Source organism: Galendromus occidentalis, unplaced genomic scaffold (genome assembly GCF_000255335.2).
Source record: "Galendromus occidentalis unplaced genomic scaffold, Mocc_1.1 scf7180000076870, whole genome shotgun sequence".
Classification (NCBI taxonomy): Eukaryota; Metazoa; Arthropoda; class Arachnida; order Mesostigmata; family Phytoseiidae; genus Galendromus; species Galendromus occidentalis.
The window spans coordinates 565,491-590,383 of record NW_003804859.1 but is presented as its reverse complement, the minus strand read 5'-3'; the positions used below and the strand labels follow the sequence as shown (position 1 = coordinate 590,383).

The window sequence follows — 24,893 nt, the reverse complement described above, 5'->3', positions numbered from 1 at the left end:
TCGAACTCGCCTCTAAACTGAATTCAACCGACCCACTCAGGCAGACCCGGCTCCGTTCGGAGCTCCCTGTCGGTCAAGGACCTCGAAGGACTCATTTCTCGTGTGAAATGTGGCAATATAGAAGAAACTTTACCTGGAGAATCTACGGATCAGTCAGGCAAATTATTTCGATTATTCTCGCGATCTCTCAGAGGTGTGATCTGTGTGAAGGAAGTTATCCGCCTACTTGAGGAAGCCGCACCACGCTTCTCAACCCGTCGGAGGAACGGCGTGGCGCGGAACTCGTCTGGATTGGTGTTGAAGTATAATTGACTCGGGATTCACAATCATGAGTCAGAATCTCTGCCGACACGTTCCCCACGTATCGTTACGGAGCGGCGGTGGGAAGGGACATTCCGATGAAGAGAAATTTTGCGCCGTGACCGGCAAACTCATTGAGTGGAAAACGCCCTAGGTGCGGTTTACATCGAAACGCTTCAGGGATCCATGAGCGTCGTGGGGGAAATAGCCCTGCGTTCTCATCTTCTCGGACCAAAGTATCCATACGGATGATATTTTCCGGAGATAGCCCGCCAATTTTCGAAATTTCGATCGCCGAGGCTCTTGTTACCGGGATGATTCATTGAATCACGAAGACTCTACAGTTTACAGTGAAAACAACAATTTGGTGATCGCCGTTCCATATCCTCAAATATCGCCGCTTCTGTGGCTCGGTCGAGTTAAATGTCGGGGCGCGCACCAATTTCACGCCGCGCCGTCATCATGCTTGCTCGTCGAAGACAAGGATCTCGAGTCACACGGTGGATTCGCATCAACCGAGAATCAGTGAAAAATCGATCGAACAATTTCAGCGCGATATAATTTGTGCTTGTGTTCGCAAATAGCTGGCGATAACGACGACGTTGTCGAAGAAAGAGAGATGTTCAACAGCGACGCCATTCATTATTGGAGGAGGTTGAACCGTGTCAAGATTCAAGATCTCTGAACATGTTTTCGGAATTCATCAGATGAATGTTCCTAGCGGATAGGAACGATTCGCGGGTGAAGAGCTGCGACGAGAATCGCTTCAGCACCCCTCACTTTAAACAATATATGTGGTATGTAGTATGCCGCACCGGTCACGAATGTAGAGACGAGTTCGGTCGGATACCAGAAGCCTCTTCAAGATTCTTCAAAACTTCCTCGAAAGTCAGAGGCCACGGATCCTGGGTATCTTCAACGGACTCCACGGCGGAGGCATTCGGGGTCGAGCACTTGTCGTGTCCCCGATTCTCACGGTGTGATTCCCTCGTCCCGACACGAATCTAAATCGCTGCTTGTGGATCTGATAGTCACAGCTCGGACGTCTCTCTTTGAGATCGCTCTGATCGACAAGTGCTCGACGGCGTGCCGTTGGAGAAGGATATAATCGGAGCTGAGTGAGGCTGATTCGCATTCGCAAACCCTCCGCGATCACCGAAACGTCGATTATCCATTCCATGATTTGAAAAACGCCGAACCGGAGTCGGAAAGCTACGCCTCCGGGAACGGTACTCGCATGGAGAACTGCAATGTTCCCGAGACTCCCGCTGGAAACATCACGGCTATCCCTCGGAACTCCGGGATCAAGCCTTCTTCTCGACTTCCATCCATACATGCACAAGCAGTCACTTCGCAGCTGCGCGAGTATTTTTAGACGGGCGGTGACGCAGTGCAAACGCCGAACAGAAATCAGCGGTGCAACAATGTCGGCCTTCGAAGCAGCCAAATTTTCAGCAATCTCCAAAAGAATGATAATAGTTCCATCCTTGAGGATTGATCCTATTATGGAATGGATTTCTCCTCGGATACGGACCAAGTCGATCTTGTTCGCTTGTTCTGCGATACGCCTCTGGGGATGCGATTCCGGAGGAGAGAAAATCTATAGTCGGCCGTGTACCTACACTGACTCAGCAGCCCTCGTGATAGGTCGGGCGTGAGGGCACAGTGCCGACAATCAGTTGAGGCGGTTCTCCAGATATGACGTGCGAGGGAAATTTCCTTCGAAGAGGACAAAACCTTTCCCTACTGCTCTAGCCGAGGCCCGCCGAGAAAAAAGGCTTTCACGCTCCTCCCGAACGGAACGCGATGGAGTCGCGATCCGCGGTATCCTATCTCCTTTTCAATTGAGACAAGTCTTGGACAGCATTCAACACGCAACCCGGATTTCATTACGTTTGCGACAGTCCTGATCGAAAATTCAGACGCGACTGTGCTCGAAGAGAAATGGAGAATCCTCTTCGGAGTCGACTTACATTCTCTCGGAGAGATGAAGGATCGTCGCGATGTCAAAGCTCTGCGTGTGAAGCCGAGAGAAGAGAGGACTCGGCTCTTGATTACGTTAATGTCCCCACTTCGAGGAGCCCTTCGTTCTGGCGGCGGCGACGTTCCTTTTCGTGAGATTTCAGGAAATCTCTGGACTCATCGCAGACTCTGGGGAAACCGCACAGTCGGTCTCCTCGCTCATGTAACACTTCGTGGGGTATTTCAGCGTCCTGATTTATCTGAACCCCGTAGTTTTGAATTGGGTCTATTCATTTTCGAAATCGGTGACATTCCTGAAAGAGGTATACTTCCGCAGTTTGCCTGGGCGCTATGTCAATGGCGGTATCCCTCTTCTGCTCGCCATGGGTCGTTGGCGTTTGCCGTCGGAAGAGCACCCGTCTACTTGCCGTCCTCGGAGGACTTGTGGCGGCGTTGGCCGTTCTCTTCACGTCTTTCGCCTCCCAGTTCCATCAGCTATTCATCAGCTACGGTAAGTCCATTGTCGTAGCGACAAGATAACAAGATTCTCCGTCGATCGGGATGCCCCCTTAAGCTCTTCTATCCATTGCATTATCAGAGGACTCCGTGTGTAATCTTCTTATGACGAATTTGCGGGAATTCGGGGAAGAAAATATCAGTCAGACGTCTTACACCAAACACTGCTAGAAGAATATCTTGATGTCATTCACCATTCTGAGCAAACCGGCGGCACCATTCTTTTGTACTCTCGATTTTCGCTGACTTTCGATGACTGTTTTCGAACTCCCCGGATCCCCGTCCGACAAGAGCCGATATATTCTCTTTGGGGTGATTGTTTCACAAGCCGCATCCATGATATATTGAGTTAGATTTTATTGCTTAAGCTGAGTTTATGATCGATTCTGCATTCTGACTCCCGGAGCTGTCGGCTCCCACAAGAACCACTGAGGGAAGACGGTAAGTCCCGGAGTTATAACATTGTCTCTGCCCCTTTGTAGGCCTCATTCTCGGCTGTGGAATCTCAATGACTAGAGACTGCTCAGTCTTCATGGTTGGACAGTACTTCAAGAAACGCCGAGAACTCGTCGAGCTCATCTTGGCAACCGGAACCGGCACCGGAATTTCTGTGATGCCAATCTTCATCGTTGAATGTATTCGGTGAGTTGTGCGCGTCCCTCGAATCAGCACCGACATCATCAGTGCTTTCGCTACCGGCGATAATGTCCGAGACCGAAGAGAACCTTTACGCGGAAATCGGAAAAAATCTATTGACAGTTGACCTCTCATGCATGAGAGTTTGCCGAGAAGATATAATGACTCTTACACGCCGACTCCTTCGACAATAGACATTTGATGGCCCGCGGAGTTTGTTTTCCGACCCCTGAGCTGGATCATTCGGATTTCATCAGCTCCACGTGAACCCCTCGAATGCTCCGGTAGTGAGTTGGGGGAGTAGCTCGACATTAGGGCGGTATCGAGCGATAGCGGTCTCGGGAGCTCCAATTTGTCTTCAGAAGCCGATTGTATGTCTCTCACGGGATGTTCCCGAGGGAGAACAGACAAGATTTCTAGCTATAAATGAGCTTCTCGTCCTAGAGTGAGGGGGGAAACATGATTTAGGAAAACAGAGGGCTCTCCGCGCTGAGGATGAAACACTCAGGATTTTATTCTCTATTCAAATTTAATTTTTGGACCTACGGACTCCATGATACCCACAAGTTCCCTTTGACTCATTTCCTGAGCGTAGAGGGTTTGAAGATCTCATTTGATAAAAAATTAGATATAGCTCGCGGTGAAGGTACTCACCCATCCTGATTCCATGGATTTGCTCTAGTAATCTCGCGGGCATCCTCTATGTCGCAAGACGCAATAGTCAGCAATACAGGCAAGGGTATAATATCACGAAACACTCCGGCAGAGTCGGCTGGAGGCTGCCGGAGACAAGACTGAATTGTGTTGAGAGTTCTTTCCACCGAATTAATGCAGCACTGCTTGGAGCGAGATCTCGGACTGAATTCGTTGTTGGACGAGTCTCCCCGCTAGGAGTTTCCAGCGACACGAATAGCGGCGTGTTCCCAATACCTCAGATGAATGACCTGCTCTTTCATTCCACGGAGAATGCGCACGGCCTCCTGAGATGGGCGACTCTGCCTTCCGATGATCCTGTTCCTCAAACAACCGGTGTCCGCTTCTCTTTGAGTGAATATTTCCCATCTGAGGCCTATTGTCCGGGACCCTAGGACTACTTTGGACCGGTCAGTCCCGGGAAGCCCGGAAGTGAGCGCGGAAGCTCGGATGTACGTGTACCGGATGTCAAGCAGGAGGCCTGTTGTCAAGCTTGCTCGCGACGATTCGAGCGTAAAATCTCCTGTCCTGACTCACCTGCCGCCCGTCGCTCGCTTCGCCATAGATGTTGTTTCGGAATAATGGCGTTCCCTTGTAGAGACTGTGGGCGGAGGAAAATAGGGTGTGGGTCGGTGGCTTTCAGTTTCTTCGATTCTACTCTCATTTTCCAAGCGAGAACAGTAGAGAACCCACGAATGTTAAATCTACCAACGGAAAAAACAGTAACAAGGAGCCCTCATTCTCTTGGGGTTTTTCTAAAGGCGTCGACGGGACGGAGCAAGCTGGAGGAGCATCCAATGAGCGGAAGAAAATAATTAGGGGGAAATATCTGCGACTATGTTCTTCAGGGATAATCTCAAAAATATCGGGGCGGGATATCCCTCTTCAAGATCGCTATCGCGGAGAAGTCGAGAACTCGGCGAGGTTAGCCTGCGTAAGTAAATGAACTTCCCGTTGAGATTCTCGGATCGGGAGGAGGTGGATCAGGAATCGCGATTTCGAGGAGATGACTGATTCTGGTCCGCGCTTTAATGATCAGCGTGTCTCAAATCCATTGACGAGATGAGTCTACAGCTACAGTCGAGGGATTGGTAGCGCCGTGATCTCTCGGGCGTGACACATAAAGGGGGAGATTGATTCTCCGTTCCCCTTTCCTCTATGGCATCGGGGAACGCTAGGAATTATGAGCCGCAGATATCTTTTCGAGAGTCTCCGGGAAGAATTCTCAGTATTCCATTTCTCAGTAAAGGCGAAGGAGTCCTAGGGCAGGTCGCTTAGCAATCATCTCGCAGATCGCTCGAATCATGTGCGAGAACTTCTCGCTCATCACCTCGATTGGAATATTGGATGTTTCGATCGATAAGTACCCCGAAGAGCGCGAATATGTGTTTCTCAAGCCTCAACCCTGCCCAGTCGACATTTCGAGGTCTTCGGAGGAATCGGAGAGATTTGGAAGGACGACTCTACATCGACTGGCGGGCCAAAATAATCCGCTGCAAGAAGATTCGCACGAGGCGGAACATGGTAGCTCTGTTTTCGCTTTTTCCGAATCAGAGCACTTCTCCGCCATTAGATGGAAAGAGTGGGAGGGGGAGGAGGGGTAAGTCAATGAGGGGAGACTTGCTTGCACTCTTGCCATTCACAAGCAGACGACGACGAGCGAGATTACATACGGAGGAGAATCAATTGACTGAAAGCTTGACTTCGGCAGTATTATCTCGAGCATTCGCTGCGGAATGCCGGCGCTCGCGAGGGGAGAAATCCTCGAGTGTACGTGTGGCGCTACGTAGGTAGCGAATGTCCTGGGACCCGATGGTTTGGGCAACGCTCTTTCTGAATCACTGCGAATTCGGGAAAGCCGAGTCTGATAACTTCAACGATCATGAGATAGAGGAGACATTTCCGCGGGATCGAGCGACTCCTCCAGAATCCTGAACTAACAATGTTGTAGCCGAGACGTCGATTTGTTTTCCGACGATAATCGCGATTCGACTGCTTGCTTCGTAATAATATGAACGCTCCGCTTTTACCTCCACTAGGAATATCCCCGGGGAGCTCAATTTTATTATCCAACCTTGAGCGCTCCACAGGATTGTCAGCGTTTAAGACCCTCAGATACGAAAGATCCCCTGAGCAGGCCATCCTTCCCTTGGGGGTCTGCCAGAAGTTCATCGACTTCGGGATGGTCAGACGACTCTCTCCGTCTAGACCCGCTTCTAGTACCCTTTGGTTCGTCGAGGCAGGCAAACTATTACTTATCGATCAAGAAGGAGAATTGCAGCCATTAGGAAAGACTTTGATCTTCATTAGTTAAGGACTTCTACGAAGCTTATCGGATGGCAGCGATTTTGAAGGTTTTAATGAAAGCGAATGGGCCCCAAAGAAGTCATTTCGCGCGAATTGTCTTGTCGTAAGGCCCGAGATTGATTCGGGGGAAATCTGAGACAGCCCTCTGTTGAGGACTCTCGATGTGGAACGGCGATTTAAAAACAGAGTCGCGGGAGGTGGGTAGCCGGTGTTGGTAGCGACCAAAAGCTCAACACTAGGATTTCCCTCAAGTCCTCTATTGTCGATAACTCGCTCCCGAGACGACAGCCGGATCAGACTTTGAAATTGTAGGATTGTTCGGATTTTAAAGGATTCCGATATCTTCTGGCACCTTAGCAGCGACGCACCTGATGCTCTACTGGGTACACGGCTGAGCTAGACGAAAATCCTCAGCGAAAGAGAATTTTTTTCTTACCAAATTCCCCAACGGAGGTCAGATCTTGAGCTCTTGAGCGAAGGGTCGAAGATGACCTTGATGTACCAAGGCATGCACTTTAGACTGATGGGGACTTGTGCCGCTTCCCGAGGGTTCGACGTCCTGATACATCGCTGTGGATCAAACTTTCCTGCGTCTCGTCTCGTTCGACTCGAAATGGATCGAGGGTTTGTCAATCTAAAAAGGGATACCGGACCCACAAAGAGAATATGTATCTCACATTGAAACATTTCTTTTACCATCGACGAAGATATGATATGACTGAATCGAGTACGGTCGCCGGACGTTCAGTTTGCCCTTCCCGACAAACCGTGGACGCAGTGACCTAGCCGACGCGGAATCTCTTGATCATGCAGAGACTGCGACTCTGGAGGCCTCAATTTTTCCAGGTAGAGGTGACCGTTTTCAGGCTGGTGTCCCGCTGGCAAGAAGTGCGGCATCGGATTCGTATTCCCCATTTTGATAATAGCGGTATATTTCGGAATCAGGAAGAGAGAACCGATGGAAATAGATGCAGCGCCCTGGGCTTGTGGGGAATATTCTCCCCCCTGAATTTTCTGATATAGAGAACTCAGATTGACCTTTCTGCGGTCTGAATGGACTATGCAAAGGGTGACAATAGAGGGAAAAATACGTTCCTGAAGGCGACCGGCAGAAGGTTTCGCAATCTCATGCTGGGCTTGAATCGCAAACTGCACGGCTTCATTGTCATAGACACACGTCGACTCTGGAGCTGAGGTCACTCTTGAGGTTCATCAGACTCCAGGTGCCAGAAAGACCGAATCGTCATCGCGTTCCTACGTTCCGTGGAGTGACTAGTTCTATAATTTTTCAGGAGCGGAGGTCCCCCGCTCCAATCTTCCACGCGAATCGCTGCTTTCCGTGAATTCTGGAGCTCTGAAAATATAGCCTTGAGACACTTCCCCATGTACCACAAAAGTCTCCAGATTTGAGACGGCGGCCGTTCCCTAGGAAGGATGGGTATCGCTTAAACGTTGGAGTTTCCGCTGATTCCTATGAATCTGGGAACGACAGTCGATCCTCAGAAGAGTCTTTGTTGCTTCCTGGTCGGCCAACTCCATCGGATGCAGCTGCCCCCCGGGTTCGTCGTTTATTCACGCTGCTGTTGTCTGAATTCTCCTCCGCAGACAGCCGTCGCTCGCCTAGTGTGGCCCCTACGATGCGGCCGATTGGCTGGGTTTCACTTCCAGTGAGCGGCGGATGAGTGACGAGCTCCACTTTCTCTACGCTTGTCTTCCAAATGGGTTGCTGTTATTACTCCACAAATTATGAGAGACGACTCCATCGCAACAGATGGGAACTTCTCTCCGGGAGTTCAGGAGGACAAGTACAACATGCCTCTATCAAGGGACCTAGGTCCTAACACGCGTGTCTGACCATGTGTTCTCCGACCGCGAGTTTTGTCGCGTCCCGACGCACGATGAATTGCGTTCTGGCCCAATCACTCCCCACGGTCCTCTAACTCGATTCGCGCTCCCTCGCTACCTCAATATCTTTTGCTGATGCTCCGACCGCATTGGAGCATCTGCTGTTCGACCGAGCAATATGCTCAAATAGAAACGAATCCATCGATCTCATGAACGACATTCCAGTGAGCGGAAAATGTGACGCAGCCATCACCGTATTTACCCGTCAGCCTCCCCTCGAATGCCTCCACTGAAAGCACTTGAAGGAATCCCTCCCTCGAAATAAACGTCACTTGCAGACATGTGATTTCATCCATTCGGTTGCACACCACGGATTCGTTTCCACTATCCGAGCATGTGGCAAACGAACGCGGGCGAGCCCTGAGCGTTTCGGTTGGTCCGATCTCCAGAGCCGCAGAGAACCTTCAGGGAATATCGATCCCGTAAAGCTGGGGAAGCCTCCAATCACACGACGCGAGATCCTATGAGAGTGTCGAGTTAAAGAAAACTATCCGAAATGCACGGAGAACGAATAAACCCGAATCTGGCTCCTGATCACCGCGCACATCGAAATTCGCCTTGGGTCCGTGGCGAGCTGCTTCGCGAGGCAGACTTCCATAATCCCTCGAAAATGGCGCTAGCGAAGTGAATTCTGAGTCGATCTTGCATTCGCCATCCTTTCCCTTTAGCGGAGTACTTCATAGGCTTCTCTCCTGTTTCTGTAGGCCAAGGCGAAGCGGCGGAACCCAGAATCCTATTTTAAGACCGACGACGTCCTTCGGCAGCCCGGCGTGACCGTGAAACGTCTCCAGCGACCTTCGCTTGCTAAAATAGACTGGATTTTGGTACGAAACGAGCAAGCGTATGCACACTTTAAGAGTTTACTCTGAACAGCATTGGCGTGTACTATCTCCTACTTGAAGTACAGTCTCGGGTTCATTGAGTACGCTCGAGGCCACGGTCACTCGGTGAGGGGCAAGGCCGCCGGTGGCAAATTACACAAACACGGAATACGGAGCCACCACGAGCTGCGAGGTTACCGCAAGGCTGGACGGTCTGTCGATCCGTTCGTCCGTCGGCTGGCTTGTCGGTCGGCCAACCGGCCCGCTGGATGAATCGGTTGCGGAAAGAGACATCCTGAAAGAATAGTACCTTTCCTCGAACGTTTTCTGGTCGACTCAACGACGTACGGAGAACCGCAATGTGCAACTACCCGCTCAGTGGGGCCAGTTTTCTTTCGGCATTGCGCCACACAGTACATACTACAGCCGAATATTTGTCTCTGCTGTCAATTCTTACGACTGAGGAATTCTTCGCCTCTTCTGCCGATTATCGTCCTCGGTCGCTGGCCACTTCGCACAGAACCGATTGATTTGGCCCCTTGTGTTGTCTGGCTGGGTTGGTATCGCAAGGGAACGACTAACGTTCCCGACGATATCTGGAAAAAATCCCGAGGACGGAAATCGGACATGGGTAACGTTCGGTGCTGATTCGCAGTGTCGCAATCACCGATCGAATCCACGGCAGGCTTGCAGCGAGCGTTCCCCCTGCGAGCCGCGATCAGAGAATCCGATGGCGAATCTCTAGCGCTCAGACACAGCGCGAAGCATTAAATTCAAATAGTTCTGGGCTGTCTGCGAAGCTCCATTCTACGGAAATATTGAAGCTGGAAGCACTCTACCGAGGAGAAAAGCTCGGAATTCCATCATCGGTAGTTTATCGCTCGATTGAATATCGCATCATGTTGGGTGCGGATTCGCTATGGAATCGCCACGGAATCAGAATCGACAAAATTTTTGCTCGGCCAATGAATACGGCTCAGATTTCCCATCTCGTTTCGCCACTAACGGGAAGATCGCCCCTGTGGTATAATTGTATGATAGAAACCTCATGTACGTAGATATGGCGAAGGACACCGAGATCTCCGAGTTCTTCGAACTCGTTACTCTCCATATCGGGGACTATCTCAGCTCTTCAGCGATGTCTGAACTGGGGCCTGAGCCCGTGTACTCGATGTGTTCTCCTTCCTCAGACACGCCCGCCGAGACGGGTTTTCCAACATTGATCGAAGTCCCTTTATCCGGGACAACCACGTTAAAGACGTTTCCGGAATCGATGTCTACCAGAATGGACTTAGTTTCCCGACCGCTGGAGATATCGATTCCGCGTATCTCTCTTTCCTCGAATCCTCTCAGTGTACTCGCTAGTTCCATTCGGGCATTTCATGGGCCACGGTACATTGCCGATCTGCTTCCGACTCGGACCGGTGTACACGAAAACGCGGGAAACCACGCTGCTTGGAACCAGCTCCCTTACGCACTCAGCTTTTCTTTCCAGCTTAGTGTCTGCGAATGTTACCGAATCGGAAGGGGAAGCGCGCCTTCACGCCACAATGGCGCGAAGGGGAAACGGAATCGTGGAAGACTTCAGCTCTGTTGCATTACTTCGCAGGGCTCGAGGCCCGGCGATTCGGGCCCCAGACGCTGCTAGGGGCCCCACAGCGATCTGGGTTGCGACCCAGTTACGTTTGGTTATTTGGGTTAGCGCTGCGCGGGCCTCCGGGCCTCAGCACTGCGAGCCAGGGGCCCATAGGGCCCCTTGAAGATTCGCTTGACTGACCACGACCCGGGTCCACTTCACCCTCTTCATGGTTGGCGAGTGGCAAGCTGACAAGCGACCTTTCAAACAACGCACGTTTCTAAAGAGGGTGACGCTTTGCAACGCACCGTGGGCTGTTTCGGACGGGGTGAAGCAGTGACACCCGGAACTCTCGAGGAACGGGATTCGAGAAGGTGGCGAAAGCACTCGGAAAGAAGTTCCAGCGATAAATACGATTAGAGGGACAGCGCAGGGTGGGCTTCTGCGAGCTACAAGTCGGATCCTCAAGAGTCTTGCTCGGATTTTCCGGGTCTTGATTTCCGGACCATCGTTTCTTGCTTTTGAAAAAAATTCCTGCTTGGAAAGAAGACGAAACTGGTCTGGGCTCGAGCTTTATCGATATTTATTTATTTTCCCGCCTCCATTATCATTGCGGATCCAGTCCGACGCACACACAGTTCTTAGTTCGCAGCGCCCGTCGCGGTACGCTGCACGCGGAACAGGGCCAAGGATAACGTACGGCGGCGCACATTCCGTACTGCTGGCGTACGCTTACCTTGAAGCGGTACCGCATGCTCTTCGAAGACAAATTTTTAGCAGCGTTGCGATGCTCTGAAGTTTCTTCCGCGGCGTTGGATCTTCTTTCCGCGGCACCCTGTCTGAAAACGCGGGATTTTCTGAAGATTTCGGCAGCCTTCACAAGGCTGTTGGCGGAGCGCCACAGCGGCTCCTTGCGGTGCTCCACTTGTTTTCCGCAACCCAGATCAGCTGGCGCACAGGTCACCGCTCGACGTCTGCGGGAAACCGATGGGGCCCCGGGTTGAGGCGATCCTGCTGCGGACTGTGCGCGAACTGAAGCATCGGTACGGGCGACTTTTTCTGGAGGCTCGTCAGAAAAGTCAACGACCGCTCCAGTGAGACACCGAAAATCCCTCAGCATTCCACTGCCGACTGAGAGTGAATGAATGAATCGATATCGCTTGAGTGACCGATGAATATCAAATTACTCGATCGCAGCGTCGACAGATTCAATGTCTCAGATAATATCGAACGATTCCTGATTGAACAGTGAGTGATGCTCGTCTCGGGAACGGGAGGACAAAGTCCACCGAGCGCTTTCTCCCGGGCGGAGGCGGACAACTTAAAGGAGGACTGATTTCAGGGAGCAACAAGACGGTGCAACAATATTTCCTTGACTTAGTCTCCAATACAGATCGCTGCCAAGGACTCGGGGTGAACATTTTTGGAACGTTCCCTGACGTATCGTACTTGGTTTGTCAATGAGGCCCTGACAGCGTCACAGGTCTTGGTCGGGTCACATTCGGGGCTGTGCCAAGATCACTTTTGAAAATCCGGTCGACATCGCTGAATAGCGGGGACGCGTGGGACGAGTGGGTCCCTTCCAATCAGGTCATTGTGTCCAAGGTAGTTTACACCAAATCTAGGCCACCTTGCCGTCGCGGCCATCGTCGTGATTTCTATCGTGGTTGTTGCCGTCGATTTGACGGACATCGATCCCCTCTTTCAAGGGCTGAGGATTTTCTACCTCGGGCACGCTCCCAGCAACCCCTCCACCTCGGAGCTCGAGCTCCGATGGATCGGAGAAAAGCTCCAGAGCTCGATGGGATCACGGTCATTCTAATTCCTGATCGGTCTCAGGATGAGTTTCCGGGGATGTTTTTCCCCCGGAATAGGACCGCTGAGTTCTCCAGCGAGCCTCTTGAAATCCGATAGTCCGCACTCAGAACTCCACGGCGAATGAAACGAGTAGGTGTGGATCACGAAGGGAGCCGATTTGCCCTCATTTTCTAAATCGATTTTCCCTTCCAGGTCCATAGGTTGGCGTCTCGGACTACAAGCGTTGACGGGAATCGTGTTCAGTACATTCATCCTCGGAATTTTCTACCGACCTGCTTCGCTGTACCATCCTCAGCGACGAGCTATTCTCCATCTGAAGAGCATGCAGAAGAGGTAGAACGGAGAGCAATATCAATCCTTTTCCCGAGTGTGATCCATCGTAGATCCCGTCAAGACGATCAATAGAGTTATCAGCTGCCGATTTCAATTCACGAGGACCCTCAACAGAATACCCGACCTGTCGTTGTCGTTCGGACCTTTCGCCGAGCCTATATCCGAACAAAGCTCGCAGAGGCCAACCGGGAGGGCCGAAGGGTCGCCGCTCAAGGGTGGAAATCGGGGTCGTTGTCGGCGGTGTCTACATAGAAGAGGATGGGGGAAACTTCCGGTAGAAATTTCCGAAATCAAGCAAGATGATCACTTTCCAGGTCTAAAGCTAAAGACAAGAACCCAGCGATTGAGAAGGTGCCTTTCTTCGACTTCGGGGTTCTAAAATCGCGCACCGTTCAAATCCTGATCATCGGTACGGCCATAGCCGCTATCGGCGTCTCATCGCCAATGATTCTGTTTGTGAGTACGAATTCTTACTTTCCAAATTGAATAGATAAGGGATCTGGATGTCCATAGAACACACTGGAATCGGAGGCTTCAATTGACGCTGAGAGCACCGCCGCGCCACGCTGCCAAGCGCTTGCCAACAGCCAGCGGAGCTCATCCGCCGTCCGATTGTGTGCCGGATGCACTCGGTCATTTGTCAAGGGGTGGTGGTGTTTGTTAATGCCTCTGTCAAACATTTCCGAGCCGCCATAAGTCATGGACACCGGTGTATACACACATCGATGTATTAATATAGACGCAGCTTATAGATCGCAACACGAATAAACAGGCACCGAATCCGACCAAGCGATACCTTTGACGACCGACTCAGCGGATACGGGAAGATGAATGAATCGTAGACTGATACATGGTTGCTATCTTTACGTATGCCGGACCATTGCCTCACTGTCCTCGTCGTTCCCCAGAAATCTCGATATTCTATTTCTGTTTACCCAGCCAAGATCGATGAGCTCTTGCGAGATTCGCCGGAAGTTCGGAGGCAACTTTCTTCCGAAGCCTTTCGGACCCTCTCGAATCCTGGCAGAGATCAAATATCACGCCCTAGCTAAACCTATATTGCTATCTCGCGAATATTGATCTCGGACGAAGGCTGTTTCGAATCAAGTTCCAAAAGAATCAAGGCCGAGAGCCTCATCCTCACGCCGGGCTACCCGGATCGACTTTGATACGTACAATTCATTTATTCGTAAAAAAATTCAAAATTAAAGGAAATACACAAGAATATCGATTCTCATACGCGCCGATTATCATGCCGGACGGTGGAAGCGCCCGGACCTCTGGCAAGGTTCCTCGAGCAGTGCGGCTCGTCTGATGAGTGGTATCTTTCTGTTCGCAGGTTTATCAGGCGGAGGAAGACGGCCTGTCGAGATCGTCTCTGCTCTACCTCCAGGTCTTCCTCGGACTCTCATTCATTCTGGGTTCCCTCTGTTACGGGTGTATCATTGTGAATAATCCCGAAAACTGCCACATTGCAAGGCAATACCTCTGCCAAGGAGCTTGCGCCCTTCTCGGAGCGTCAATGCTGCTGTGTACAACTATACATGACTACAGGTGCGTCTTTGGTATCGTTGAATTCCCTCTGTTCCGTTTAGTTCCTGCCGAAACTCTGTCGATCAGTCGGTGATACGATCAAGAAGGATCGTGCTGCGAGCGGTTGCATAAGTGGCAAAGTTCCCAGACTGCATCTAGTGCTGTAAATTGATGAGGTCAGCGACACTCCTCGCACTCAGCTGATGGAGTTGACACCAACAAGGGCTCGATGACTTGCGATTCTCCGATGACGCTTTCACTCGAAGCCTCCGTCGCGTCGCAGCGTTTCGATCATTTGCTGCCTTGCGACGGAGTTCGTGATGTTCACGATATCTCTCATAGGACGCACTCCTCGCAGCAAGAGCGTTCGGTGGGCCCAATAACGGCAGAAGACGATCCATCAGCACTATTTCTAGCCCCATAAGAGATGACCTCATTATAATAATGGCTGGAGTCGTCGAGCACTCTGTCAGACTCGTGAGCGGAGGATATCCCGGGAATCGCTGTTATCCTCGAGTGATTAGATGAATTCCTCCCAGTCCCCATCTGAATTGATCCCTCGTCGCAGCGCTCGAGCTTTCCCTGTCCAGAACTCCCGCGCTGGTGATCGGTACCATCGGGATGAGATTCGCCCGAGGTTGGGGGGCGAGAATTGGTGATGGCGCCCAGGATCGATCGAGGGACGATCATCGTGTAAACTGTTCGATTTCTTTACAGTGGATATCTCACGTTCGTATGGTGCTATGGCTCTTTCTATGGAGCGTATCTCTATTCTCTGAAGATGTTCACCCTGGAAAAAGTTAGGGCGAGAAATTTTGCTAAAGCTTGGGGCTTCATCCAGTGTGCTCAAGCTATCCCGATACTCATAGGACCTCCTATAACAAGTGAGCATTCGCGTTTTTTCTCCTTCGCGAGGACGCTTCATTCCTCCGCAATCTTCCTTCGGTTGGTCAGAAACCAATTTGTTTTCCAGCTTTCCTGAATGAATATTATGGGGACCGCCGAGGCTACTTCGTCTCAGCAGGCTGTGCCTTCTTCGGCGCTTTCTTCCTTTTCCTAATCGATGTGCACAAGCGCACACGACCGAGCTCTGCGAAAACTTTCCTCAAGGATCAGCTCAGTGAGAGGGATTGTAGAAGGTGCTCCGACGCTCCCAACGGGGAGCTTGGTAATGGTCTTCCAAGTCGCCGATCATCTGTGAGTGATACCGACAGTCATTCCTCTCCTCAGTCATTCTGAAAATCAAGGAATTTTCAGCATTGAAAGCGATGGCAGAGTTTGTGATTTATTCTCCCGTTTGTTCGAATTTCAGGTCCAAGATTCGATAGTTATGTTTCCGCGCATGCTGCAGAGCCAACGGAGCCTCACCTTCAGTAATTATGCCGATTTGAGGCGGCAAGAACTCACCTGCATCTCCGAGGTTCGATTTCATTACGATATTCGCCTTCGAATTAGAAAAGTCATTCAAGGACGTGAGAGCTCTATTTCGGAGCACTGCAATCAGCTGGTCTGAAAGGCTCCTGTCCTCCCTGATTCCTTGCACGAGGCTGGTCGATAGGCTGATTTCGGTTCACGAATTCCAGGAGGCTATAATGGATAATCTTTTGGAAGACCTGATCGATGATTGTATTACGTCGTGCAATAAAGAAGAAAAGTATCTCATGTTGTCCGAATATGAGAACAATCTGACGAAGGCGGCTTCGCAAGAAATCGAACGCCGGGCTCGCATAGCGAACGGCCGGAGGTAAGCTCAGAAAGCGCGAGACTCTTTGCTCAGCGTATAAAATCATTAGTCTTTCAGAGAAGATTATCCTCCCGAATAGGAAATCAGCATCCGTGTTCTCGGTTTCAGGGGGTCGCTCTCGAGCAACCCGATATACGACCCTCAAGCTTACGGCTGCGATCACTGTCCGAACTGTATGCGACTCGTCGAGACTTCACCGCCTGTCCCGAGACGAGCTTCACCGCGCCGTTCGTTGTTCCACCGACCCTCTCAGGCCGCAATATGCTCGGTTGACGTCATCGAAGAAGTCACTTCGTCCATGTGAAATGTAGAATCGTCTCATAGAAAGAATACGTGCACAACCAAACCAGTGGCAGCTGTAGATATGTAAAAAAGGAGAAACGCCTGTACATTCCGCATAGATCAGCCTACTTCTATATTTATTCGTCTCTATATACAGATGTATTTGAGCCGTGCCGAAACGCTCCGTGGGTACTACGAGGGCTCTGTAGATATTGAGGAAGCTACACTCTGATTGTTTGTGCCAAAGCATTTGCGTTCTAGACCGAGCCAATGTGCCATTGACGATCTTTCACAGAGAATTTCATTCTCGACCGCGCATACTGTACAGCTTAGATTTTCATTCGATGACATGATGAGAAGGAGGAATCCTTGGGGAAATCAATCGGAATCCTCGGTGGAGACTATCAAAGACGTCCGAATATATCGACCGAGGCAGCCTGCGCTTGCAGCGAGGAGGCCCATGGAGGGTCCACGAGCGCCGCCGCCTCGATAGCCGTCGGAGGGGCAGTCAGCTGATTGATCAGATGCGAAGGATTTTCAGGGAAATTCCGTCTCAACCTAGGAACGTATTCGAAGCGGATCTTCGAGCAGCTGCCATCGTAACCATGGGAAATGTCCGAGTAGTCTAGATTCTAGAGAATTCCCACGCATGGGCCGGACGAACCACGCTGTAGAGAAAAATGACAGAGAGGAATCGAAAAGACACAGCTAGTAAATACTCATATTCAAATTTGATAGGCGCAATATTTTCGAACGCAAGGTCTCAAGATCGTGTTGCCGACGACACCCCAATCCACCTGGGCAGGTTGCCTGCATCTGGACTTCCAGTTAGAGAAAGCCGGATTCCCACGTACAGTGAATGCACACGTACCGAGAATTGCGGGGTGAAGGAGGGGAGGACTTGTAAAGAGAACGAGGTCGAGCTATCGGAGACGATAGAGGCAAATTCCTACGCCTTAAGTGACTGGCGTACGAGATGCTCAACCCGCCGGCAAGTGTGATGGTTTTCCTGTGAGCGTTAAATGTGATACTTTCTGGTGAATGAGACGTGTACAAGAGCGAGAAAAGGAGCATATTTAGGAGAAATTCCAAATTTATTTATATACAATCATATTTGAGTGAAGCGAGACATTCGGGAAAGACGCTTATATCAAGATTGAGACTTGAAGGGGGCGGGCTTGTATGAGAATTTGATGATGCAGGTAAATCTACTCCATTCGAATGTAAGAAAATGGATGACAACGGTTTCCTTACTCCACCAACACTCGATTAGAACACTTTGGACGCAAATCAGCGACTCGGCGCCAACTCCGCCTATTTTTTCCGATTCTTTCCTGAATAAAGTGACAAGGGATGTCTCACTCTATGCTGTCTGCATTCGTTGATTTTGACTAGATACTAGATAGTTTCTGCCTTGCCCTCCCATCTATCAGGAAGGTAGCGCTCTTCCTCATGGGGAGTGACCAAATGCTGATCTCGAGCCGGGATTCCATCGGGGGCGACTTGAAAAAAGTTGTGTGTGATTCCCCACTCGAAATGTGACAAATTATTGAAATCATGGCGCTTACGCTTCCTGATGACCACCATTGAGCTGTCTGACCGTCTAGCCGGTAGCTCAAAAGTGTTCCTCACCATTGGGGTCCTCCTGAGGTCCTAATGGGCGCAGTGTCGCTAACCACACCTTGAATTCCTCCGGAACCCCACACGCACTCCGGGTGGTCCTCTTGTCGCGAGCCTCATCTGACGCGAAAGATCAAATCGATCGTTGATTGCTCAACGACCGACTCCCCGGAGAAGCTAACCCCACAATAGAGACAGGAGCATACCGATATGTCGCTACCTGCATCAGTGATTGCTCCGTGAGGAAGCCCGAATTCTTCGAAATCCTGTCTGGCTTCACTGAACATACACGCAGGAAATCCCGGGACCTTCCTCTTCTTCGCCGGGCGTACTTGGCTATCTAATTCCGCTGATTCCGCCAACGAGAAGGTGACAGCGAATGCCCCTAACCGCTGAAGTCGCGATGCTCTCCGCTTCCGCGAAAAGGGAGCGGTTGATCACAGGTTGGACCGTACAGTCCCACAAGATAGTTTGATCATTGACCATCCGACGATTCCGGAGTGCAGGTCGCATCTGAAGTTCGGAGAAAAGATCGAGTCAAAACACGTGACCTTGGACATCCCCAGCTGGAAATCGATGTGGGAGGAACACTTTTTGTCGCGTTTCTGGTTCGAAAATCAGAAATCATGGCGGTGCGCGAATGGTCCTCTAGCTGAATGAGCTCCGAGCCCCTAGATTCACGATCCATCGTGATTTTTTGCTCCTGTCGAATTTTTTCTTTTCCGCGGACGAATTAACCGTTCCTGAGCTCGTCGCGATTTTCGTATTCAAACCGCAGATACACGCGCCGTATGCGCATTTGAAGCTATCAGCTTCAACGGATCCCGGGAGACACTTTTATGATCTGGAATTGCTTGTTCCTACGGCTGGCTATAGTCAAGCTCCTGTCGCATACGTAATTAATAGTCGAAAACGTTGTTCCGATCCGCTTCTGACGGATCACATATATTCGAGCATTCCGATGCCTGTTGACATTCCTTTAAGAGTCTCTTTCTTTTTTCTGTCGCGTAAGTTGGAATCACCGGTTAATAGATGGCGCTGCGAGCAGAACCGATCCAAGCATTATGGAAGTACGAAGCGGATACCGAGGCTCGAATAGGATGCTCCCCGGAGCAGATACAGTCTCCCGACTCGATTCCGCAGGCTCAGAGGACAAGCATTCCGGACGTTTGAAGTCAAGCTGCATTCGAACTCTGAGGATCTTGGAGTCTTGATAGCGGTTCGGGAATTCTTCACGCCTCTCAGAATCAGGTGTCGTGAGCCGCGGCGCCCCATCGCAAGAGTTCCGTCGGTTCGCGCGTTCTTCTTCGCTCGCCACTTCTGAAACGGATCGCGACGGAGAGACGGGTCTCTGATACCAAAACATTAGCACTCGGAGTAACACAAACATTTCCAGGGCTGACTGACCGGTCACTCTTACGATGTCCGACTCGGGTTCTCTATAGAGACCTCCGCTGCCTTCTGGCCTCAGTTTTCCAAGTGCAGTGCGTGAACTTTCAAACGTTGCCGGGACACTGTTCGAAAGGATATCAGACTTTGACATGAGGATTGTTGATGTTCCGAGAGCTTCCAAGAAACTCATCAAGCTAGAAAACCTTTGAGGTGAGTCAGCTGGTCCAGGGATGACCAGAGACAGACAATAACGCGATGCCATCGTTTCGGAAATAAAACTCGGTGAATCAATCCTACGGAACGAATACTGCAGAAAACGACGAGACTTCGTTGAAGATCACTATCAGCCCCAGGGCACTAGAGCCTCCCTGTAGATCCTCCATCCCATGGGCGAAAGGACGATTCACCCCTTTCTGAGAAGTGAAATATCGAACGAATCCCAGAACTGTGTCTTCTCGGGACTGTCTCTCTCATGTCTGTTCCTGAGCGATGGTCATCCTGTCGCCCGGCCGATGGAAGCCCCTCGGAACATATGTGCCGCGCAATGCACAAACTCCGACTCCTCGGGGGTATAACAAGAGAGAATCCGCAGCACGAGCTACGAGGGGCCGCTCACACTCGGAAAGAATCCCGACACAATGGACTCGGGATAATGCCTCGGGCATTCTTCACCGTGAACCTGCATCGCCCGCATGCCTGCACCCCTGGTACCCGAGCCGCGAGTTTTAAAGCCGAGCCTTCAACTTGTGATCGCAGGCAGTCGGTCGCTGAGATGAGCCATCATGGTCTCTGAGACAGACGGAGCCTGGTTCGTAATCTCCGGCCGAAGGGGAGAATGTACTGAGCGACCTGGTCCTCGAGATTCAGTCGTCAGAACGTCTAGGAGTAGAGGAGGGGCATTCCCCCCGATACTTGCATTCCAGACCTTAGACAATGGGAGTCGACCAAGCCGCAAATACTGTCGCATGCACGTGTCTTCCGTTCAAGTTTCTTATCACGAGGCTCACGGCTAGTAGCTGTTACGACTTACGGATCCGTAGAGTGACTCCACCAGTTTCTATGTTCTTCGAGTTCTTTAATCGGAATGAAGAGGAGTCGCTCGATTCTTGAGAGCGGAGAACCAATCGTCGCAGCCTCAAACACAAATTAGCGGGATGGCTGGACTTGGAGAATTCTGGGCCTATCGGACGGGCTGTTTTCTCCACCCATGGTACAAACTGGGGCAATCCGAGCAAGAGAAAGTTTACAACGACGCAGAGTCCGATTCACCCAAGTCTGCGCAACGCGGGGAAGCCATGAAACTCATCCAACGCTAAAGTCGTCGTCGGATAAAGCACAATAGCCTCCGGAACGAAACAGAGATTCTCACGAGGAATCGTCTTTATCCGAGATCTTTATCGATGGGAATGTCGGTCTATTGATTTTTTGGTCTTCTACGAAAACTACCGAAATACCCGCATACGTCGAAGCATCTGGGAAATGATTTGCGTTTTTCCGCGTCAGGCCGAGGTGCTCCAGACGGCTGGACGGTAGACGCTCCGGCGTCTGCGGGTGAGAGACGGAGTTTCCAGGAATAAGTCCAGATCGACACTCGACGATCGCGTAAAAGATCTGTCTTAAATTTCTCGAGAATAGGTTCACATCTTCCGCGATTCGCCTCTGTGATTGTCGCAGACGATCTACATTGTCAGAATCACCGCGGCCACGCGAAGAGGCGTCAGGCTTTACGCTTGCCCGAGCGTATCGCTCATGGCCTGGCAGGAGCTTGCTTGTGGAGACACCTGGGGTGCGGTGTAGATGCTTTGCCTCATACGTCGCGTCGCTCGAGCGGCGTGCATCCTGAGATTCTGGTTGACTTCTTCACTCGACTCCACGCTGGTGAAGTAACGCCAGAACCAAGTTGACCTACCGGTGAAATTGGCCCGCAAGAAACCGGCCGCCATCCGTACAGAATTGAACATCGTCCCAGGATTCTGAATTGCTGGAATCCACGGAGACCTCTCTCGGACGTCCATGATATGTTTACTTCGAGTATCGGCGAATTACACGAGCCATATATGGCCCTTCGGTCTTTCGGTCGGTTTGATTGTCGAGCAGCCGGTGGAAGGATCTTTAATCAAGGCATAAATAGAAATTTGTCCACGGCCCAAGTCTATGGCGTCGGGTAATAACAGCCCTCCTTGGATAAATTTTCTCCATGTCGACCGGAGGGTTTTTCGCCTGATAGTCTGTCGAAAAAGAAACACTTTTCTATCGGTGTATTCACAATCTTCAATCGAAAGCTCCGGAAGTATTAAAGAGTTCTCATTAATGAATCTTGTCGAGGCTCCCCAGAGAAGTTCGGCGATGGGAATTCCTTCCATTTCATAGGCCAGAATCAATTCTGTCAACTCATCCAAGGGTGCATTTGAGGGAAGGAGATTTCGTTTAAGAAAGAACAGGCGTCACACAATTCCCAACAACAGATTCATACAGTGTATCTGTGTCATTTTTACGCGACAAAAAATACGGGAAATCCTGCATGTGAGTGCAGAAATTCGCCCACGGAATGTCATCGACAGAGTAATCGATGAACTTCGCCGGCGCCATCTGCTTATACGAAGGAGAAAACGGTCACTTTTTTCCAACCGTCTTCGCAGTGTCGGAGAAGCCCGGTGTCGCCTCGAACAGCTGAATTCGTCATTCACAGGCTCTGACTCGGTCGCGGACCCGGAGTCAGCTGCCTCGATCTGGTCTATTCTCGCACGATATCGCTGCCTTTCATCAGAAACTTTCGTAGTTTCCTATCAGGATGACCGGGGCACTTTTCCACCCGAAAGCAGCGTTCGATCAAATTCTCCGATGTTTGATGCTAACGGTGAGAATTCATCAAAATATTGGGACTATTTAGAGGAACTATCCTCGAATTTCTTCCCACGATGATAAAACCGTTCCTGGGGCTCGCACCGGCCAATTCTGGAATCCTCATCTCGTTTTCGCGGACGTGAATCGCTCTCCGCCGCACTGGAGATAATTGCAAATATTAGATGTATCGTCTAATTGAGCAAATCTAATGGCAGCCGCCGTTGGATGGAGTCATTCAGCAACTGATATCGCACAAACAGTCCCTCAATTGGCGAGCCTTTAATCGCATCTCGATGTGAATCAGATAAATATCTATGATCGTGGATATCATTGATCTTGTGAGTCTATCAGGAGTATCACTCAGAGCAATTCCTTCTGATTTTGGACTTGCTTGCGTGGAACCTCGGAATGGTCATCCGAGTCGTCGGCGAAGGGCAACTCGGAGTCGCGCAAACGGAGGAAATCATTTTATTAACACAGTTTGGGTGACGTTTCGATATTGCCACATTCCACTAAGTAAGTGTAGGTTACGACCGGCGGTATCCGTCATGGTTGAATCACTGGTGTTCGGTCGCTCCGAAGCTGCTCGGTGACGATTCCATGCCATTCAATCAGTGGCTCAGATACGTCGGAAAATGTAACATGTCTGCTCGGAAGGTGTCGGATGGTACGACCGAGTGACGGACCAAACTCTCTATTCTAAAACTGGGACCGGACGGTCGTCGTCGGAGTGACACAACATGGAGAATCATGAGCGATGGCGGTAACGGTCACGAAGCATTAGACGCCGAATCATTAAGATTCAGACCTAATGAGTCGAGCGCTCCAGACCACCCGTTGACCAAAACGTAGTAAACTTCTGGTAATGATCTTCCCGTAATGCTATCTTCGTCTGAGGAATTCCATCGAAAAGAAACTCTGCTCGCATACCTGGATACCGTAGCTGTAGCTATGACGGCAACAACAACCGACACTACAACAAATCTGTTACTTTCGATCGAACGCGGCAGCCATTAGAATCAGTTATATTCTCGACCTGATCAGTGCGAAGGAATGATGGCCAGTCTGTCAGTAACTTCGTCAGCCGGTCAATCAAGAAATCGGACGACTTCTCAGCGAGACGAGCTGAAGCTCCGAATTTCATGTGCCTTCTTCTCGGTGTCGAATAACACGATGGTGTCCGGTGCCGTGAAGCCAGAATACGAACAAGACCGATTTCATTTGAGATGAGAGTCGGACTCAATCGGCTCACTCCAGTCTAGCCCGAGATTTCAGGAATCGGCCGTCAGCCCGCTTCCGGCCCTTTGACTATTTCGCGGGAAATCACCCGTAGGCTGTCACCCGAATATCTCACAAGTATGACTGCGATAAACATTGGTGGACGTCTATCGTGGCTCTTTCGCCCGGCCGATTGACAGTGATTGACGAAATCTACTGTCAATCGGCCGCTGTAAACTGTTTGCTCGATTTTTCTTTATCGTTTATTTTCCAGGCAGGCCGGGCACTGCACTGCTTCTCCCGACCGAGGGTGAGCTTCACAGCTTCTCGGGACGCTGGCAGATAATGCAGCAGCACTATCGAAGACTACTATTATGATATTTTTCGCATCAGGTTGATCTAATAGAGGATGGGAGGCACAGTTATTCGACTTGGAACATTCATATCATTTCCGTCCTCTCGCCGTCACGAGACTTACCGACGATTGTAGTCGATAGTGCGAAGACCACAGAGTTCGTCTAAACGTACTCCAAAATCGTCATGTGGGGATAGCCGTGATATTTTTGTAGCCATCCGTCAAGAATCGCTACGCCGACGAGAATAGAGCGTCATCGTAGTGAATTCCTGGCCGTTCCACTCGGGAGGCTCATGATTAGGGCCTGGACTTTCAGGCACTAAAGAACCCGAGAAAAGGCAGGCAAAAAGGCACCGAAAATCGACGGAAAAGGCACTATAAACGAGGAAAAAGGCACTTAAAATCATCGGAAGACATAAGTGATGCTCGGATAATTGTCGAAATTCTTATCGAATATACCCCTCATATGAGCATTCTTTTGAGCATTTCTCTTTTTAGCATTCCAATCAGCGATAGCATGGTATCTCGCATTCCCGATGGTGAGGCCATGTCGATGATCTGAGGGCTTCATGACGAGAAAAAGAGCGCCCCTCATTCACGCTGACCAATGAAGCGTATTCGGAACATGAGAGCTCCAGCAAGTCTTCTGACCTTCCAGTTGCGGTGGCATCGTTGCTTCCGAGATTATCAATTATTTTTCTGTTACCTATCAAGATTCTGCCGCGATCTCCCGAAAGTCCGTGGGCCGAGACTCATACTCAAATCGCGACGACATGGTGGAGCTCAGTGCAGGACCGAATTCGTGGCGGAGGCAATTCACGCGCGACAGAGTCTCGGGGATCCATACCATAATACTGAGAAAAGCTTTGGTCCGACACGTAGTCGGACTAGAAGAGCAAATGTAGCTTTCTCCGGTTACCAGATTGAAGTCTTGCCCGAAAAAAACCTGCCAAGCAACATTCGAACTTGACTTCAGGGTGGAAAAGGCAAAATGCCTCGAGAAAACGTAGAAAAGGCAAAATGTCGCCAAAAAAACGG

The 24,893-nt window shown here is 50.6% G+C and overlaps 1 protein-coding gene across 1 annotated transcript in view; it reads left to right on the top strand.

Moving 5' to 3' along the window:
* LOC100903112 (uncharacterized) overlaps positions 1-16,448 on the top strand; it is a 44,423-nt gene extending 27,975 nt beyond the window's left edge. The window contains exons 2-11 of the mRNA XM_029110598.1: positions 2,600-2,773; positions 3,261-3,420; positions 12,727-12,867; positions 13,182-13,323; positions 14,207-14,421; positions 15,118-15,284; positions 15,374-15,597; positions 15,713-15,820; positions 15,984-16,144; positions 16,253-16,448. Coding sequence (XP_028966431.1) covers positions 2,600-2,773; positions 3,261-3,420; positions 12,727-12,867; positions 13,182-13,323; positions 14,207-14,421; positions 15,118-15,284; positions 15,374-15,597; positions 15,713-15,820; positions 15,984-16,144; positions 16,253-16,448 — 1,688 coding nt within the window. The remainder of the gene's footprint in view (positions 1-2,599; positions 2,774-3,260; positions 3,421-12,726; positions 12,868-13,181; positions 13,324-14,206; positions 14,422-15,117; positions 15,285-15,373; positions 15,598-15,712; positions 15,821-15,983; positions 16,145-16,252) is intronic.
* The last annotated feature ends 8,445 nt before the right edge of the window (positions 16,449-24,893 follow it).